The 21300-nt window shown below is 41.4% G+C and overlaps 1 protein-coding gene across 1 annotated transcript in view; it reads left to right on the top strand.

Annotated features, from left to right (window-relative positions):
- The first annotated feature begins 1180 nt into the window (after positions 1–1180).
- Positions 1181–21300, top strand: part of LOC139729759 (dynein regulatory complex subunit 4-like) — a 29718-nt gene continuing 9598 nt past the window's right edge. Inside the window, exons 1-7 of the mRNA XM_071640693.1 lie at positions 1181–1283; positions 14217–14318; positions 15913–16110; positions 16796–17002; positions 17471–17525; positions 18631–18836; positions 19358–19525. Coding sequence (XP_071496794.1) covers positions 1281–1283; positions 14217–14318; positions 15913–16110; positions 16796–17002; positions 17471–17525; positions 18631–18836; positions 19358–19525 — 939 coding nt within the window. The 5' untranslated portion in view covers positions 1181–1280. The remainder of the gene's footprint in view (positions 1284–14216; positions 14319–15912; positions 16111–16795; positions 17003–17470; positions 17526–18630; positions 18837–19357; positions 19526–21300) is intronic.

The raw sequence follows: 21300 nt of genomic DNA, 5'->3' as shown, positions 1-21300 counted from the left end.
TACAAAGGCAAAAAGCCAAAACAAACTTTTACTGTCATTTTCAAGCAGACAGGAGGCACACTTCCCCCTTCCCCTTTTACGGGCTTGTACGCATAGGAAAAATGAAATTGTTGTTCACGTGACTGTAATATTTTTATGTTTTATGCGTGTGTATAATTGTTTCAAATGAAGTGTGTGTCGGGTTGTGTACGAAAGAGGGGTTTCTTCTATTCTGATCATAAAAAAGAGAAATATATGAATGAACACTGTTGGAAAGAATATGAAAAGATTAGAAGGAAACAGAAAAGGAAGGAAATAAAGAAAGAGAGAACACTGTCCGAGACAAGCTTTAGTGTACTACGAAAGGAATCTGTTGAATCCGTGAAGTACTTGGGTGTAACCATCACTTCTGATTTGAAGTGGACCCAACACATTAACAATACTGTCAATAAAGCCAATAACGTGCTTGCATTTCTAAAACGCAATCTTCGCATAAAATCTGATGTTAAAGCCACAGCTTACAAAACGTTGGTTCGACCAATTGTTGAGTATGCTTCCACAGTTTGGGACCCATCTACCAAGAACCTAATCCACCAAGTGGAAATGGTCCAGAGAAGAGCTGCGCGATTCACTTTAAATCGCTACCATAACACCTCGAGTGTCACCAAAATGCTACAAGAACTTAATTGGACCACTCTGGAACAGCGCAGAGAAAATGACAGGCTAATTATGATGTACAAAATACACAATAATCTCACTCCTCTTTCAGCACAGGACTATATCATCAAACAGGCTACTCAGTTAACGAGAGCCTCGCAACCACACTCCTACCAGGTACCATATTCGAGAACTGAATCGCATCGCCATTCGTTCTTCCCAAGAACTGTAAGGAACTGGAATTCCCTGTCGTCAGAAATTGTTTCAGCGCCATCTGTGGGATCATTTCGAAACCGTCTAACGGTTGATCACAGTGGCTAGTATTTTCGTCAAATTTTCTATGTGCTTGTAAATATCTGTAAATAAATTGTATTATAATGTAAATAGCATCAGTCTGCAAGAATCTTCAGTCTATTGAAGGAGGCAGACTTAATCAGAAGAAGAAGAAGAAGGAGGAGGCTCGTAGGGTTCGTCAAAAGAGGGCGGCATGGAAAATTTAATACGCTACATCCGGGTCATTCCTCCTGTCGATCGTTTCCATGATCAACAAACAACTCCTGCTGCAAGCCCAGCCAGCGTTAGCTACTGATTTGTTAGCAAATTTTAGCCATTTGGATAAGTAAACGTCAACAAAATCCTTCAAAATGGTATGTCATATTCTCAGTATTAATATGTATGTAGTTCTATGGCACATTATGTATTATCACCGAACACATAGCGCAGAGTGTTTCCTCGATCCTCCAAGCTGAGCTCGAGTGCGGAATGTACGAGTAACAAGTGTGTGTCGACCCTATCCTGGCTTCCACACCTCCCCAAAGGGCCGGCTGATGTTTGTGCGGATATTCGTATAATCGTTTGGGTTCGTGCGCTTCGCAGCGCACTCAGTTGTCAGGGAGATTTAACGTTAATAGACGTGTTGCGCTGTAGGTAATAATAATGTTCACTGAGAGCACTAACGTTAGGATTTTGTAACGCATCAAAATTTTACATGATTTCGTCTGTCAAGATCAAGATGTTAGAATGAAGTGTAATACTGTACTAGATCTGTACTACTAGTAGTGTACTACTACTACTGTACTAGTCTAGACATTGTTGTAGATAAACAGTAGTGGTTCTAACTCGTTAACAATATGTTACTAATTTATCGATCTAACGTTGTGGTTAGATCTAGCATTAACTCAACTGGTTAGATTCTAGCAATTGTAATATTGTACGTTGTAAGATCTAACTTGGGTGTTAGATTCTAGTCTAGAATCATCTAACATTAGAAGTTCATAATCATAGTTGAGTAATTTAGATAGACGGGACTAATTGTTATGTTAGAACTTAGAATAATCTATGGGTTTCTAACGTAATAGTAGTAGACCGGCTAGACGTCTTTAGGCAAGGCCTAAAGACCGGCTAGACGTCTTTAGACAAGGCCTGGCCTAGCGTTACAAGTTGTAACCCCGGGGCGCTCCTTGTACATAGTGCGACTGTGGGATTGGGGTCTTGTGCGAGGTAGTGTTGCAGCTAACTTTCAACTTAATACTAAAAATTACGTCAATTTGAATACATCAGTACAGATGTAGTCCAATTATTGACAACAGGATACGGTGAACATTTGGTTTCACTATAGTAATACTAATAGAAGTTGTCTATTCCATTTCTGTCCAAATTGATGACTTTAAATGATTCGGTCAAGAGGAATTTGTGAGAATGACAACTGTTCGGTACGACGGATTTGAAACCTATGCTCGTATCAGTTCGGGAAACCCACTCACAAGGGGGGCCCCTCCTTATAAGTAACCCGTCCCCCTTATAAGTAACCCCGTCCCCCTTATAAGTAACCCCCGGGGCACCCCTTATAAGGAGTCTCCACGCTTTTTTGCAATGCAACGCGAAAATGAAAGGACTGCGGCAATTCGCTTGATTATGTCCATAAAGCTTCACAAGTTTCCTAGTTACTCACGAAATTTGAGCAAAATCGGTTAGAGGCATCATATCTAAAATCATGGATTTAAATGCGATGTCAAACGACCCATGCGAATGCTGAAATGCGAGCGATTACTGGCGTGAGTGTCGCCAGGCGCGGCGGCGCGGCAATGCTTGAGTGCAGACGTGGCGACTGAGTACGGAGACTTTCGTTCATTCAGGTGGCTCGTCTGCACTCAAGCATTGCCACGCCGCCGCGCCTGGCGACACTCACGCCAGTAATCGCTCGCATTTCAGCATTCGCATGGGTCGTTTGACATCGCATTTAAATCCATGATTTTAGATATGATGCCTCAAACCGATTTTGCTCAAATTTCGTGAGTAACTAGGAAACTTGTGAAGCTTTATGGACATAATCAAGCGAATTGCCGCAGTCCTTTCATTTTCGCGTTGCATTGCAAAAAAGCGTGGAGACTCCTTATAAGGGGTGCCCCGGGGGTTACTTATAAGGGAGACGGGGTTACTTATAAGGGGGACGGGTTACTTATAAGGAGGGGCCCCCCTTGTGAGTGGGTTTCCCGAACTGGTATGCACTTGTGCTAGCTGGTACCAGTGTGGTCTTTTGACCAGGCACTCTTGCTGCGCAACATCATGTGGTGCCCAATCGCTCTCTAATATGCGCTGGTGGGCGCATTTCACTCAAACCCTATCACTCGCCACTACACAGCGCACAGTGAAAGGGCCTTGTTTAAAGGCTAAAACCATCGCGACTCTCATGCATATTCATAAAGCCGATGCGCCAAATGCCATGCAAAGGTTGCATCACAAAACGAAAGAATAAATGGGAGGTATAGAGATGAACTCATAGAAAAACATCTTAAATTCAAGACCATATGGCCAATGGGATCGATCTGAAAATGAGCAAGTCCACAACTGGTATGAATTAGATACGGAACATATGTATAGTTTAAAAGTAAGCCATTTGCTGGTAAACTAGGACACTTCTAGAGGTGCTTAAATTTGTGTTTCTTTTTTCTTCGTACAGAGATACCACTCTGTTGACTCAGGGCACTCCCACAGTATAACTGAAGGAGCACCCCGAGATTTATAGTTTCATCATGAAACTTAGTATATATTTATGCATGTACTACCTGACAGTGATTCATTGGGGAATTTTATGGGCATTGGGTCAAGTCAATGGTCTTCCTCGTCTTCTTGGTTACTGCCCAACACCCCTTAGTAGGGGCCAACCGGACAGGGGGTGTGCTGGTGTTTCTTGCGCGGAGAGAGAAGTGTGGGATCTAGTTGCTTTGCTCCTGGATGTACAAGGATTGCTGCTTTGAAGGAGTCTTTCTTTGTGATGTCGGTGACTGTCAATGGGAGCGTGTTCCAGTCTGTGATCGTTCTTGGGATGAACGAGTATCTATAGCAGTTTTTGTTCATGGCGATTGGGATGAAACTTGTGTGATGATTTTTGGAGAACCCTTCAGACCGGACGCAGGGCTTTTCGAACTGGGATGGACAGGCAAGCGCTTCAGGGAATGTGGTAATACGTCCTACTCTGCGTCTATGTTTCAGCAGTTCCCAGCCCAGCTCACGCTTCATATATGTTACACTACTGTGCCTAGAGTAGTCGCCTCTAACAAATCGCGCTGCTCTGTTCTGCACAGCTTCCAGCCTGTCTATCAAAGTCTGAGTGTGGGGGTCCCAGACTGTTGAACAGTTATCTAATAATGGTCTTCCAAGGGTCTTATACAACATGTTTTTGATTCTGCTGATACAATCATGAAGGTTTCGCCTTAGAAATCCTATAGTTCTTTTGGCTTTAGCACATGTTCTGTCGACGTGCGCATTCCAAGACGAATCTGATGATCCACCCCCAAGTATCTATGACACTTTGTCTCTGCTAATGTGCTGTTGTTTAGTGAATGCTGGTATTTGACAGGGTTTTTTGCATAGTGTGATGTACAAGACATGACTGATCTGAGCATTGAAATCCATCTGCCACTTACCTTGCCACTCAGTCAAGTATCAAGATCTCTTTGTAAGTTTTGTGCATCTTCTACTCTCGATACCTGTTTGTAAATGATGCAGTCGTCGGCAAACAATCGACAGGTGGAGTTTAGATCATTTTTCTCAGTTTGCCAATCTGTCAATCTATCTATCTATCTATCTATCTATCTATCTATTTATCTATCTTCTGTCTATCTGTCTGTCTGTCAAAAGGTCAAAGCCAGTTTAGAATACTAAAATGTTATGTAATGCTGAAATAACACTTTTTCCCCATGCCTTGGAAATTACCCAATGTATAAACTTATAAAAGGGTCAAGGTCAAGTAAAAATCCTCAAATCCCCAAATACATTTGTATATCCTCTTTTTCAAATAGCCATTCATCCAGTTGACCCTCGTTCAAGGAACGTGAACACTCGACACATTTGTGACAAACACTGTCGTCACACATTGTCAAGACGTACCATAGACCTATCAGGAGAACCATGAATTATAGCGGAGACATACCAGTAACAATAGCGACATTTCTAGTTTAAATATTTAACCGCTTTTTGGGTATCACCCGTGATTGATAAATGCAATGTTCATGCAGGGATGCACTGTACATGGCTTTGTGAAAGCAATAGATACACTGTTTAAAAGTAGCCACATACTGTATATCAGCACTGTAGAGATCTTGTTCTAATCTCCAACTCTACAGATGACCATAATACAGAAGTAATGTTGAGTTACTCATGCTGTGGCACAGCTGTTTATTCTGTAGCCTCGTGCTACACGACTGCTTATAAATGTCTGCAGTCTGCTTACAAGTGAGTGGTCATGGTGTGTGTGTTTACACACTGCATGCATTACTACATACATTGTAGGTGATGGCAATACATTAATAATCACATGCATTGATCACAATGTACTAGGTTGCTGTAGTCTTACAAATTCAGACCTACATCATTACATCTCCCTTTCCACCAAAGAAGTAGCATTGATTGATCATTGTCTACTGATCTAAAAACTTTTCTTTGTATCCGTTATTACAGTACAACTGCTTCACCGTGTTCATACTGTTGCAAGTGGGTAATGAGTTTTGTTGTTGCCATGTCTCATATTGTCAATAACCCTTTGTATTATAACTCAAAACTCTATGGAAACTTTCCAACTCAACTAACATAACAGTAGCCAATGCATGCAACTTGGCTTGGCTTATTATGAGCCATGTTTAAATTCAACTTGTCTTGTTACACTGTCAGTTCAATCAATACAAACATGCCCTATTAAAACTGTACTCACACTGACCTTCAAAACTTCTTACACACTGTCGCTTAACCTCACAAAACTACATCATAACTGATTGAACGAAATGTGCACTTTTCTGTATTGATATACCGGTATACACATTGTGCCTGTGAAACTGCTACTTGATGTGTTTCAATTTATACTATTAGTAATGTTATCCAATTCTTGTCCCCCATTCACCATATACACAATACTTGCATAAAACTCCAAAAATTTGCAAACCAATGTTGTTACACTTTGTAGGCCCCTGCCTTTCCTAATAATTCAAAACAATCTATGACAAAAGTATCCGTGTACCAGCTACTGATAACGCGATACAATAAATCATGGGCTGTCTATCTGGTTTGCTGTTACTTTATATCATACCCATTTTTTTTTTAATCATACTGTTGCCATCATAGTGCCTTTATGATGGGCGTAATGCTTTCCATTCATACAAAACTGGCAAGTATAACAATAAATGTTTCAAAACCAAGCAAACATGCATCTACCGTATACACAAAATACATTTGTATAATGCATGTTGACCAAATGAAAAACATTCATCACTTTTTTTACACAAGACCATGAACACACCTTTCTTGTCTTATTTTTTTTAACAAAAAAAATTAACAAAATCTCTGAAGCTCTTGTCATTGTTCATTAAGTCTTGTATAAGCGTCATAACTGTGAGTCTTTGCAGTTCATCATCATAACAGCTCAATTAAGAGGGGAGAGGTTCCAGAACGTACACCCTCATCCTAGGTCTTTCCCACCTAGGTTCCCTAATCTATAGCTGGCGTCATCCACCCTCAATTGGCTGGCCTTCACGGAATGGTGCTGTGTGGAATGTGGTGTTGCGAAGTCCACTTCAGGATTGCTGGCGGTTGGATGATGTGACTTGCTCAATACAGATGAAGCATATTTCATGCTCCTTCGTAATTCACCTATTATGGTACAATGTCAAATACGCTTGATAGGTTAATATGTAATTGTCACATAATCACGGAATATACACAGAAGTATCATGTCAAATGTTCGACTGATCTATATAGGACTCATTTATACAGTACGCATATCAAGCAACAGTTGGTTTTCTATCCAAATAATGATCCCTCAACTCTAATCATGTGACCATAAAGACATGTGAAAAAATTTTCCATACTCTTCACAATTATCGTTTCTTTCACCAAAAGGCTTTCTTGTTCATTTGGAACATATCTGAAAATAAAATTCCTGTGTTTAACATTTTTGGGTGATGCACAATCACTTCTGCAACATCTTCATAAAAAAAAGAAAAACTACTCAGGAATCCATGTGTGACTTAACACATTTGGAAACACCATGCTACACATATAATTGCTTTGATTTCTGAATCCTGCATAGATCACTACCAATATTTCAAATCATGACATGATTACATCATTACATGGATCACCTACAGTGTAGCTTAGATCCTCGCGTGAATTTCACATTTTGTAATCCTTGAACCTGGCTGGTAGACGGGTTTCACGCTGTGGGCGGGTTTGCTGTTGCCATGACGATGGTTTGTCAGCTCCTGCGGTCACAGCTGCTGGGCTGGTTGCTCCATGGCGATGAGATGATGCTGCATGGCCAACATCTGGTTGATGTCTCCTCAGACTGCGAGCTGCACTCGCCTGGATCTGGTTGCCAGGCAACGGGGTACTTGTTTCTGCGCTGGATCTGCTTATGGTCACAGGCCTGCTGTCAGTCTGGTTAGTGTAGTCTGGCCTGATATGCTGCCTGTAACGTCTGAATAATCTTCCGTTGGGACTCTGGAGGACGTATGAGCGTGGTTCTTCTGCTCGGGAATGCACTGTTGCTGGCTCCCAGCATTTGTTTACTGGATGCTGTACCCTCACTGGTTGACCATTGTACAGCGGCAGGAGTCCCACTGGCCTGGCATGCTGATCGTACTGCTGTTTCTGCACCTGCTGGCGTTGCTGGAGATGCTGCCATATGTTGTCAGCATTGGGGTTACTGTTCACGGCTCTGGCAGGAAGGTCACAGTTGAGCTTGCGACCCATTAGCAGCTCTGCTGGGCTCGGCAGGTTTTTGTTGATCGGCGTCATTCTCCAGTGTAGAAGGGCTAGAGGCAGATTGGTTGTTTTTTCATCATGTTTTTCACTGTTCGTATCTGCCTTTTGATGAAGCCATTTCCTTGGGGGCGTCGTGGAGAAGATGTGTTGTGGTTGAAGTTCCACGTCCTGGCAAACTCCTGGAACTGGTGGCTGGCACAGTGTGGTCCATTATCACTTACTACCACACATGGAACACCATGTTCTGAGAATATTCCTTTCATCTTTGTTACAACCGCACTGCTTGGGGCTGGTTCAGGTAGTGCCCTGATGATAGGAAACTTGCTGTAGTAGTCTGCTACGATAAGGTACTGGCTGTTGTTGAACTCAAATCAGTCGCCATGATTTCCCATGGCTTGGAGGGGATTTCATGCTGCATCAGAGGCTCAGGTGTCTGCGATGCTTGATGATACTGACACTTTTCACATGACTGGACCAATTTGTCAATATCCTTGTTGATGTTGACCTAATACACGCTGTTCCTTGCGAGTAATTTAGTCTTCTGCTGACCTAGGTGACTGATGTGCAGTTTCACTAAGATGTATGGCTGCATGTGCTTGGGAATAAGCACACGGTTGTCCTTGAAGATAAGGCCGTCTCCCACGGTGAGATCATTACGGATGTTCCAGTACGGTCTCAGGTCCGTTGGCAGGTCCTGAATGGTGTTCGGCCATCCAGTGATGATCACTTCCATCAGGCTGCTTAGGATTGGATCCTGTCATGTTGCTTGTTTCAGCTCGTCTGTTCTCTCTGTGGAGAATTGAACCAGGTCCACTCGCACATCTAAGTTGATGGTTTCTGCGTTCTGTTCATTTGGCATACGTGAGAGCCTGTTTACTTGCAAGGGTGTTGTCCTGTCCTCGTTGGTATGTTACGTCAAAGTTGTAGCCCTGAAGACGAATAAGCATTCGTTGGAGTCTTGCTGGTGCCGCTGTTAGTGGTTTCTGTTTCACTTGGATCAAGGGCTTGTGATCTGTTATGATGTGGAATCCTTGTCCATACAGGTAAGTATGAAACCTTTCCACACCAAACACTATGGCTAGCAGCTCTCTCTCTCGATACAGGAGTACCTTTGCTCCGTTGGTGAAAGTGTCTTGCTTGCAAAGGCAGTTGGTCGTAGGTGCTGTTGATCATCGCGTTGTAGGAGTGCTGCCCCTAGACCACGCATACCAGCATCACACTGTAGATATACTGGGGCTTGGGTGTCGTAGTACTGCAGAACTGAAGTTGTTGATACTTCATCCTTCAAGCTCTCGAAGGCTTGTTGGTGGTGAACTTCCCACAGAAAGTCTGCGTTCTTCTTCAGCAGGTCCCTTAGCTTGGCTGACTTGGTGCTGAAGTCCTTGATGAATAGCGACAGATATGTCATCATGCCTAGGAAGTGCTGGAGTTCAGTCCTGCGTGTCGGTGGCGGCAGGGACTGAAGATCAGAAACCTTTTCCGGGTCTGGTTTGATGCCATCCTTGGTGTACACATTACCAAAGAAGGTGACCCTGTTTTGCTTGATGTTGCACTTAGATGAGTTTAATGTCAGGCCATGCTTCTTGGCTGCGTTCATGAGATGCAGCAGGTTGCGCTCATGTTCTGCTTCAGTGGCTCCGTATACCACGATGTTGTCTGCAATTCACACAGTACCGGAACATCCTTCTAGGACACGGTCCATCTCAAGCTGGAAAATGTCTTGGCTTACGTTGAGTCCAAATGGCAGTCTCATGAATGCATACCGTCCAAATGGTGTTTGAAAGGTTGTCAGTTTTTGACTTTCACTGTCTAACTTCACCGACCAATACCTCGACTTGGCATCTAAGTTTTGAGAATGTCTGCTCTGTGGAATTTGTGGTTCAGCTCCTCTAATGTTGCGTGAGGATAGTTCGGTCTTATCAGCGACTTGTTTAGGTGCCGTGGATCAAGGCATATCCGGATTGACCCATCTTTCTTCGTCACTTACGTCAAGGAGTTGACCCACTCTGTTGGCTCGGTGATCTTTCTGATTACGCTTTGTGCCACCATCCTGTCGAGTTCATGCTTGACCTTGTCAGCTAGTGCGATAGGCATCTTTCTTGGAGCATCTTTATGGCTTGGGATGTTGGGGTCAACAACTAAATGTTGCTCTCCTTCGAATTCTCCTACATGGTCAAATTGCTCTGGGTAGGCTGTTTTCAATGAGTTGACATCTGCTACAGGCGTATCAATGCTCACTGGGCAGTGGAGCGTGATAAGGCCAAAGTGCAGTGAGGTGTGTAGGCCAAAAATCACAGGTCCATCTGATTCTACAACGTAAAATGTTGTCTCAACCCACAGTCCATTTGCATGTTGACATGGAATTGTTGTTGTTCCATACTGTTTGATTGGGGTGCCATTGTAGGCCGCCAGACTTGATGTGCATGTGGTGAGGCATCTCAAATCTGGTATTCCTGTAGCTGTCATTTTCTCAGGAAACATCCTGCTGAAAATTCGTACTGGCAAGGTGTTGGCTTGTGCACCAGTGTCAACTTTCCCGTTTAGTGTGCAGCAAACTCCAGGGCGGTTGTGGAGTCTAATGTTCAAGCTTGTGATGACTTCATCTCGCTTAGATGCATTTGAATTTGTCTTTAAGAATCTTGAGCAGATGCAAATTCATCATGTTCACTCATGTCATGTATCGCTTGTCCACGGCGATCATCACGACGCACGTTGTTAGCTCCACCACGTGATGAACTACGTTTGAAATTGCCTCTGAATTTCACTTTATTTGCAGGTTTCTTTGACGATAGGCACATCTTGGCGTAATGCCCCACTTTTCCACAACTATAACAGGTGATGTGTGCCGCTGGACAGTGTTGTTTGTCTTTCATGTGGCTTCCTCCACAGTTCTTACACATGGTAGCTGGGATTTTTTCCCTCTGAACGTGCTTGTGTTTTAGGCCCATCGATGCAATGTTTGCTGCTGTCAGCGTTGAGGAGGCTTCAGCTTTGAGTGACTGCAATGCTTGAATGTGCGCCTATGATGCCTCATACGTGCGCCCAAGCTGCAATGCCTGAGTGCAATGTGAACTGCTTGTCCTTAGTCAATAACTCTTTTTGATACTCTGGGATTGGCGTGCTGTTAATGATCAGTTCAATCAAGCGCTCATTCAGTTCAGGCTCAGCAAAATCACACTTTGACGCAACAACGGATCTGCATCTATTAACAAAATCATCCAGCTTTTCGTTCAGATTCTGCTTCAATTTGGAAAATTTCAGTCTACACACACGAAAGTTCTCTTGTGGCTCAAGTTGCTCCTCAAACTTACCAAGTATGGTGTTGATGTCAGCTTGCTGCTGTTCGGATAAATTCCAGCAATTGAAGCGTTTCAAACCTTACTCGCCGACTGATAACAGCAATGTGGGCACTCTGTCCCTTTCTGGAGTGTGTTTCACTTGAAAGTACAGCTGCAGCCTTTGTTTGAACGGTCTAAAGTTCTCTGCTACATTTGGGCCTTCCCAATCCATCCTGGGCATTTGATCAGCCATGTTTGTTAGTTGAGATCCCACTTGTTGCCATCATGTAGAGATCTTGTTCTAATATCCAACTCTTGGACATACAGATGACCAATACAGAAGTAATGTTGAGTTACTCATGCTGTGGCATAGCTGTTTATTCTGTAGCCTCGTGCTACACGTCTGCAGAGACTCCAACCCCAAGCACCTTCTGATCTGGAGATTCTCCCGCCTGAAACCCCTAGCAAACGGGAGACTCCAAGATGATGTGCGCGAAGTGCGAAATTCCTTGCGACCGGGGTTCAGTATAGGGTTCTCGTGCTATCTAAGGCTTATTTTTCAACATACGATATGGCAATAAGTAAGAAATCCTTTCCAATGGGAGACACAGAGCCAGAGTGGGAGAAATCAAATTTCAAGCGGGAGAACGGGAGAATTTGCAAAAATGGGCTTTCGGCGGGAGATCTCCCGTCATAGCGGGAGAGTTGGAGTCTCTGCGTCTGCTCATGTCTGCAGTCTGCTTACAAGTGAGTGGTCATGGTGTGTGTGTTTACACACTGCATGCATTACTACATAGGTGATGGCAATACATTAATAAACACATGCATTGATCACAATGTGCTAGGTTGCTGTAGTCTTACAAATTCAGACCTACATCACTACAAGCACCACTTGTAGATTCAAGTTATACCTGTGGTTGCTAAGATTAATTAAGTCACTCACAAAATCATTATTCAGGTTCTGATTTGAAAAGGAACATACAAATCATTACCTTGAAATGTTAAGTGTTTACAATACTCCAAACTAATTTCATAAAGTAATTTCATGAGTTCATCAAGGACATCCACCGGAAATGCTAAAAGGCATGTAATGAGTTACTTGCTTCAAGAAGCTAATGGAATTGCTGCTGAGCTGAGTCTTTAGACAAAGTTGTGCTGCAGCAGGTGTGCAAGTTAGTGTCTTGATGGCTGTCCCAGAAAACATAACTTTGTTGGGGGGGGGGGGGGGGGGGGGGGAGCTTGAGAGAAAACATGGGAGAAGAAAGGTTACCAGAGATGAGATGGTTTCATTTCATGATCAGGGGGCAAGTGGAATGAAATGAACATGTAATCAGCAACATCATGCAGAGGAAGACCCTGCTGTTTGGACATGTGTGCAGGAAAAAAGAAACAGCAACAAACAAAGAAAGGAAAAAAGAGTATGACAGGCTCAGGGCTGCCAACTCTCACGCACTGAGCGTGAGACTCACGCAGTTCAACCACTTTTGACTGTCTCACTCTGATAAACGAAATCTCACGCTAAACTTCCAAAATGGAATGTACATGACTACAAAAATAAATATATATATCTCTAAATTCTCTGATATTCCGAATATCGATATGCCCAAGCCCAAAATTTCGAGATTTTCCCACGCGGGTGCAAAGCTTGACCAACAATTATCGTTTTCGGTTCGCGCACAAAGATGAGCTATTGGATTATGATTGGTTTCTACCTATACCACGTGAGCGTAGCTTGTACTTTTGGCAAATTACAGTGCATGTATGGCTATGACGTGTGCTTTACATCGCTTTACATACACTGACTACGTACGGCCGCACAGCAGGCCGCCAGGCGCTAGCCAGGAGGTCGCTCTGCTCCCTCGCAGTGTCTCACGCCAAACTCTCACTCAAGGTTGGCAGCCCCGCAGGCTGATGAGTTATTTTTGCATGGTGGACTAGAACACAGGGAGAAGCCACTCTGCACTGGCATGGACAGCAATAACTAACATTGACTGACATTGTGTTACACAACTAGATGAAAAACAAGGGAAGAGACTATATGAACTGTGGAAGAGAGCAATAAAGAGTCTTGCAACAATGTACACGATTATGTAACACCTGCAGGCTTCCTTTTGCCTATGAGCAAATAGGAGCTACATTGGTAGGAGGAGTGGGGTATTGCAAATTTACATTTCAATCAAATGCCCCATGTGAACAGTTTACCACATATACCCCTTTTATACTTGGCGTTAGTTCCTTTCAGGTGCGGACCTGAAGCGAGCTAACTCTCAGTATAAAAGGTCGAAAAATAGTCCGAGCTAAAGTTAGTCCCCTCTAGGGGAGGTGGATCAGGTCAGCTTCAGGTCCGAGCTAACTTCAATATAAAAGGTTCGCGAGTTTAGCCACGGCTAAATTCACTGACCCGTGACCGCAACGCATGTGCGGTGCTTCCAGGTTGCCAATATGTACGTTTATTGCTGTACTGTTGCCACCGGCGCGCTGTGTATTATGTAGTGCATTGGTGTGTTCGCTGTTCGGTATAACTCTCAATGCAATGAACTCTTTGAACTGTCAAACGAGATGATTAAATCGTAAGAACAAAAAATAGACCAGCTCAGTACGTATACACTATATTATATGTATGTGCATATATATATATATATATATATATATATATATATATGCCGATGACTGGTTGAATTTCGCGAGTAAAGTACCGTATAACAACGGAACTGAATTCGTACTTGCAAGTAAGCATGAAAACTGTCACTGAATTTTCGCTCTCGTTGGAAGGACAGCAGGCTAATGGGGGGGGGGGGGGGGGACGATAGGTCTGGTCTCGCACGTAACCTTGGGTGGTCGAGAATGGCAGTATAAAACGACTTGGCCCGAGCTAAAGTTAGCTCGCTTCAGAAGCGAGCTAAAAGTCGTGCCCAGTATAAAAGGGATATCAGACTGGTAATCACAGTTAAAGTAGGATAATGACCAAATATTTTATTTATTTTGTCTCTCTTACTCCGTCTCTTGATTTGTATCTCTCTCTCTCTCTCTCTCTCTATCTCTCTCTAGCCTCCGAAGAAAGGAAAAAAGGGGAAAAAGAAGAAGTCAGCCAAGGCAAAGACACCAACTGTTATCGATGGAATCTCAACAGAAGAAATGTCAAAGGAACAGGTATGTATATATGTGTATGTTCAGTGTTCCATGTGCACAAAGTTGTGTAAATCCACTAGGAATTCTCTTTTTCTGATGATAATGACAAGTGTCACCTTTTAGAAGAAAATCATGTTTTGTAATTAGTGGATTAATATTATGTGAGAATTAGGGTTTTGAGTTTTGGACAAGTTGTGTTCAGTATTGTATTAGTTTACATTCTGATAAAGCACAGCAAATGCAGTATATTCTTGATGGTTGGTAATCACTAGCATAAACACTAGCACTAAACATAGCACAAGCACATTTGTTTTCAGGGGCCATTTCTATTTCTTAGATTTCTACAAATGCAGATGGTCATTGCTATGTGAAACTGAATGTTATAATGGCTGGTTTGGTTTTTGAATTTGCTAACAAAATAGGTGTTCACTCAGGAGAAAATATAATGTCACATGTGGCGAGCATAAACTATAGGATATAGCATGCAGTGTATTGTATCATCATTGTAGTTTTAATCAATCCATGTGCCAATCTTCAGCTAGCAAAAGCAATTTCAGAGAATTTGAATTAGTTAGTAAAGACTGTAACTCTGGTGGGTTGTAATCTGGCAGTGCTAAGAACCACAATTGTCAAAGCCAAGTTTAATGGTGTAATTAGTGCCAACTTGGAAAACTGATGCATATTTACATGTTAATGTTACAAGTAATTTTTGCCAAATTGCATGTCAAAATTTTTTTGTAGCAATGGGTTTTTAGCTCACCTGAGCTGAAGACTCAACTTTGCTAGTGTCATTTTTAGGCATCCGGCATGCATCATGTGTAGATTTTTTACATTTTTAACTTCCTTTTGAAAACCCTGTAAAGCATTTTCTCCAAACTTGGCAGGTAACATCTCTCGGGGGAATTCTGTGGATTCTCAATTTCTTCTAATGGGCATAATGCCCCAAATTAAGGAATCTTTAAAAATCTTCTCCAGAACCAAAAGTGATATAGCTAAGTTAGTGTTATGAGTAAGTTCAGTGGTGACTAGTATCAAGCGTGTTCATTATATCAAATTCAGGTTTGCCCCGTCTTATTGAGAGACCAAGTTGGGTGCCAATTTTCACATTTTGATCTTCCTGAAAATGTATCATAGTCATTTTTTCAACAAAATTGGCCGGTATTATTGCCAGGGTGATACACTTGTAGAATATTGACCGGCATACCGGCGTGATGCCCCAGTGCCCCCAAAGTAGAGAATATTTCTATAACCAGAAAGGAGAGTCAATGCTATGAGTAAATACATTGCCGAGAATATTTTCATGCATCTCATGGCACATCCAGGGGTTCCCCCTTCCCATTAGGGCTGGTACCAAATTGGGGGCCAGTTTGCAAATTTTGATTTGTTTATTTGAAAGTACATGGTCAAATTTTCTACAAACTTGGCAGGTACTATTGACAGTGTGATAAGTATGAACACCAACCCCCATGGAGGCCCTCAAACACCCCCAAGTCTGCTATGCTCTTCTTGGGTAATAGTCTGCAAGAGTGTGGAAGATGAACTTGGGATATTTGGGTGAATGTGGGACCTGCTGGGTCTCTTGTGTTATCCTCTTTTTATTCATGCTAATTTCCAGCTGGAGGAACATATTGTCAGGTTACGTGAAGAGCTGGACCGCGAGAGGGAGGAGAGGAACTATTTCCAGTTAGAACGGGACAAGGTCAACACCTTCTGGGAGATTACCAAGAGGCAGCTGGAGGAGTCACGGGCAGGGCTGAGGAACAAGGATCGTGAGATGGAGGATGCTGAAGAAAGGCATCAGGTTGAAATAAAAGTAAGGAGAAGAGGATGGGGAAAGAGGCAGTCCTGGTAAAACGTGTTTTTGCGTTAAATATTGACTTGATACATCTTGAGATTTATGTATTTTTGTGCCAATTAGTATTGATAGTCATTAGCATGAAATAGATATTTTATGCTATAGTTTATATACTTTTCACATTCTGAGGCCATTGCCTGTAGTGTTGCTGTTGCTGTAGCTGTTCATATGATTATGATTATCATTGTCTTTGTGATCATTTCTGTGTTGATTCCTAAGTATTTCTGTATTGACAATATTGTATTGGCCTAAGATTTAATGGTTTGTCTTGTTTTTGTTTTTTAAGTTGGAAGTAAACTTCCACAATTTTTTTTCCTTTAAAGATGGAAGTAAACTTTGTAAAGAGTGGAGAGCATCCTTTCTGTAGACATCAGTGTCATGATTACAAAATAGATTACAAAACTTGTGATTAGCTCTGATTTGTTTTTAACAGCCACAATCAAATTTCAAATTTGCAAGCACTCTCTTGAGTTTTAGAATGATAGCATTGAAAAATATGCATGAGTGCACTGTCACGATATTATGTTGATCTTGCAGGCTCATGATTATCATGACTCCATTGTAAATGTCATAACTATATAGTGTATCTTCCCCTTTCCTTGAAAAGCATATTCAAAGAATTCCATATTCTGCCTCTTTGAAGGTCTACAAACAAAAGGTCAAGCACTTGCTATATGAACACCAGAATAACATCTCGGAGCTGAAGGCTGAAAGTGCTGTAGCACTGAAGCTTGCCCAGGATGACCACAGATCCAACGAGTCAGACTTGAGGAAGGACAAGAGGAACCTCAAAGTGTCTCTCAAGGAGCAAGAACTCGCACATGAAGACATCATCAAGGACCTCAAGATGGTAAACCTCAAAACTCTCTATAAGATCTGTGCATGTATTGAGAAGTTGTTTGTATGTTCCCAGGGTGTGTAATCACACTATGACATTGGACTTAACATCATTTCATTATCCTATATTGAATGTGAGATTGTTAATTTTCTGTCATATCTAATTGTACCTGCGATAAGCATTTGTGATGATATGTAATTGAATTATCAAGAAAAACAAGTAGTTGTTACATTTCGGAAATTCAATCTGTTAATCTTGTAATAAAACTAGTATAACTAATGACTAGCAAATCTCTTAATTTCCCAGAATGGCAATGAATGTTAAAAGGTCCTGGCAGTCTGCCTGGCAGTCTGACATCATTGGAAGATACAGATAAAAGAACAAATAAACTTTATCATAGCCTTGAGTAGTGAAGATGGTGAAGATTCAGATCATTATTCATGTACTTCTTTTGCATTTTATCTTGTTTGCTCAATGCAGAAAAATGATGAACTTGTCACAAACCTTCGTGCAGACTTTGAAAGAGAAGCAAGAGGTAAGATTTTTATCCAGCTAGCCTGAGCCATATCCGTGCCTGCCACACTGCATTGTATTCATGTACACCAGTGCAATTTTTCTAGTCAATTGTCTGTGCTTCAATTCTTATCCCACTTTTGCAGGCAGTATTTTTTTTTAACCTCTTTAATTTCGTATAACACAGTAGTCTCTGCATTATTGGATACCGTTTAATCGGTTACTCCATTTACTTGACATACAAAGTGAACAAATAGTTACAAAGCATGTTATATTTACCAGATAATCAGGTGGGCATTTTGGTTCAAAGCTTCATCTATTCTCATTGTCTCAATGTCCTGCAGAAAGTCTTTAAAATGTGTACCTAAGTATAAATTTTGAAGAAATTGAGAGGTACTGAGAGGTGATAAAGGGCTACGGTTTACATTTTAACATGTTAAATGTGCAGGGAATGATCAATTCGCCGCATCACTAGAGGAAGACATAATTCGGCATGCCAGAAACAGACTCTTACACTAGCACCATAGACACAGTCACACAGTAATCATATATATATACATGTCTAGCCAGCTCTCAATAAAACAAAGAATACTGAGTAAGCTTTCTTTGAATTGTTCATGGAAAAGTGAACTTACGATCGCCATCAATGGGGACAAGATGATTTATGGCTGCATGCAAGATTTATGAAGTCAAGTTGCACTTACAGTGTCACATAGATATGACTTGTCTGACGTACATTATACTAAGTCATGAATGCATGTCTGCGCTCGTGCAGGTAGTGCCTCGGCATGGATTACTGATTATTGGTATCCTTTGCAGTTGGCCATCAACAGGGTAAAGTAAGACATTATCATTCTGTAAGATTCGCATGTTGTTTGCCTTAAAACCATTACAAGAGAAAGTGGAATTTCTGCGAAGGCTGTTATGAAACACAAAACAAGCTGTCAGTGTAGTGACAAACCGTGCAGCTGTAATGTGCAGAAATGCTGATGGCATATCAGTGTTTATTTCATGTTATATGTTTCATCCAGATTTAAGAAACAAGGCAGTTTGAAAATTTGTATGAGCATTTAGTTGCCTTGCAGTTAATAAGGGTTTTTGATATGCATTATCGTGAAACATTTCAGAAATTGAGGCCAAATATGAGAAGAAGATGAGGTCTCTACGGGAAGAGCTTGAACTTCGACGCAAAACAGAGATTCATGAAATTGAGGAGAGGAAGAACAGCCAGATTAATACTCTGATGAGGAATCATGAGAAAGCCTTCAGCGACATCAAAAATTACTACAACGACATTACTCTCAACAACCTTGCTCTCATTAACTCCCTAAAGGTATGTTCCCAAAGTCTTTAATGGAATGGGAGTGACTAAATGGAGCTCTGTTTGTCTGACAAATCAATTGATATCTATTGTCAGTTTAACACATGCTACTAAGTTTGATTTACTTGGGCTTGCATCGTCAAATGGTTACAATTTGTTGTCTAATGGGAAGTAAAACAAATGCATTCGAGGTCTTTACTGCCTCCCTTTTCCATATCCCTGTATTATTGTAAAATTATTATGTTGTGTCAATTTTCTGCTTTGCATTCTTGTGTTATGACGTAATACAAAATATATTTTTCATTTTTGGAATGAATTGCCTGAAATTCACTGAGCCGATGATCACTTAGGGAACTTAATCAGATATTTACAAACTTTCTCTGTTGATGTCGGTGTAAATCAGATTATCATTTTTTTTTTTCCTGTATGGTTTTGTATTTCAAGCTTCAGATAATTTCAATGTTACATGTGCTTGAGCTGCACAACAAATTGCCAACAAGTTCTGTCACACATCAAATTTTAAATCATCGCAGGAACAAGTTGAGGAGATGAAGAAGAAAGAGGAAAGGATGGAGAAGCACATGAATGAGATCCAGGCAGAAAACCGGCGCCTTAAAGAGCCACTAGAGAAGGCCAGGGAGGAGGTTGCAGAGCTCACCAGGCAGCTGGCCAATTATGAGAAGGACAAGGCTTCCCTTGCTGTGAGTGCACTTTCAAAGTGGAAACCTCTTTGCAAAATTATTTGTCTGTGATAGTGTATCATTGGTTTTTCATTTGAAAGCAATGAGGAAAGAATAAACACTTGTCAAACTGTATTCTGTATGAACAGTCAGCAGTTTTAGCCATTTGGTCTTCAGAAGCAGTAGGACATTGTGAGCACAGCAGGTCTTGACACTAACTTTTTTTTTTTCTCTGGTGGCTGTCGGGCCACTAAAATTTATGAATTTGAAATTTGGTGGCTTGAAAAAGGAATGTAGTGACCCAAAATGAAAGGAAATATAAAAATTTATTTTTGATTTTAGCTGCCAGGTCAAGCCACCAAAGACAGCCTTTAAAAAAATCTAATGGCTAAACATCAATTTTTAGTGGCCCTGGGCCACTGGACCACCTCTAATGTTAAGCCCTGCACAGTATAGACGAGGCTTCCAATGACATCACCAGGCCATAGCTTAACTTGCTCAGGGGCAAAAACTGCATATGGGGGGTAAGCACATAAGCGTTACATCCCACGTCTCATCGCTTGTGATTTTATCACGCCAGCCAGGCAGTTAAGTACGCAGTACGAGTGCCGCTTACTAGCTATGTGTAGATAGTGGCTGGTCACAAACACTAGATCTTGCAAGAAGTCCGGAAACAGCAAAGCATTTATGCTAGATATTGACTTTTTATTCAATTTTGAAAGTTTTGAGCATAACTAATAGTAGTTAAAAGAGTTGTGTTGCTCATGGCTGCACAAATGAGGAGTCAGTCTGTGTTAATGGCAAGAAAGTCAGATGTTATGAAATACAGAGTCGAAACAATTTATTCCCAGAAAAGCGAGCAGTGGCGCTAATGTACTTTTGGTATTCTGTAGATATCTCAAATTTCACAACACCAAAACGTTTCCAGCCAGCCACTCACATAAATTTGTACCAAGTCTGTTTATGAGGAATTCCATGTTCATATCAATGTCAACATATTTTACATGTTGTCTCTCAAAACAATCACTCTTCGAGACGATTGTAGCTTACACTGCCTGTACTGTACATTCTGAATCTGAAGTTAGCTAATATTATACAACGTAATAGAAACACATGCATACACACACATTATCAACAGACTTTTTTGAACTTGCCATAATCATTGATCATGTACATTGATTTTTAGCCTTTTACTTCAAAGATATACAGTGTGTCACGCAATATTTGATGGCTAACTTTAGTGTCAGATAATGTAGGCAGCCTACACTGCAATCACACGCGAAGAGTTAGTTCTGGATGACAGCATGAAAGCCAACGACAATATCAACACTTCCCGACAACCGATTGGCTTCAAACTTTTGTAAATGGTTTGAAGTAAGTCATGAAGTGTTTCCTTTGATTTTTATGTAATTTGGATAATACAATTTGAGATACCTACATGGATACGAAAGTACATTAGCGGCCATCAGCTGACAAAGTTATGACTCAAAAGCATAGCAGAGCATAATGGTCATTTGTACATGTTACAGTGCATATATATTGTCTGCAGCATCTTGTGGTGTTTTTTATTTTGCCCCTCAGGCACATTTACAGGCTGATGAGTGTCAATGAAGGTGACGTTACGGAACCTTGTCTATATTCTAATGGTTTGAATTACCTTTTGCTTTTTTTTTGTTGAAATGGTGCTTATTTCTCAGTAAGTAACATGTAATGTGTGAACATGATATTCTGAATGATGCCAGTGGACATTAAATGAGAAGACAACTTTGACTTCGTTTCTTTGACCAAAGTCAACT

This window comes from Diadema antillarum, unplaced genomic scaffold (genome assembly GCF_040938485.1).
Source record: "Diadema antillarum isolate AM-2024a unplaced genomic scaffold, OU_Dant_1.0 seq00000263_RagTag, whole genome shotgun sequence".
NCBI classification, from domain to species: Eukaryota; Metazoa; Echinodermata; class Echinoidea; order Diadematoida; family Diadematidae; genus Diadema; species Diadema antillarum.
This window is presented reverse-complemented; position numbering and strand designations above follow the sequence as displayed.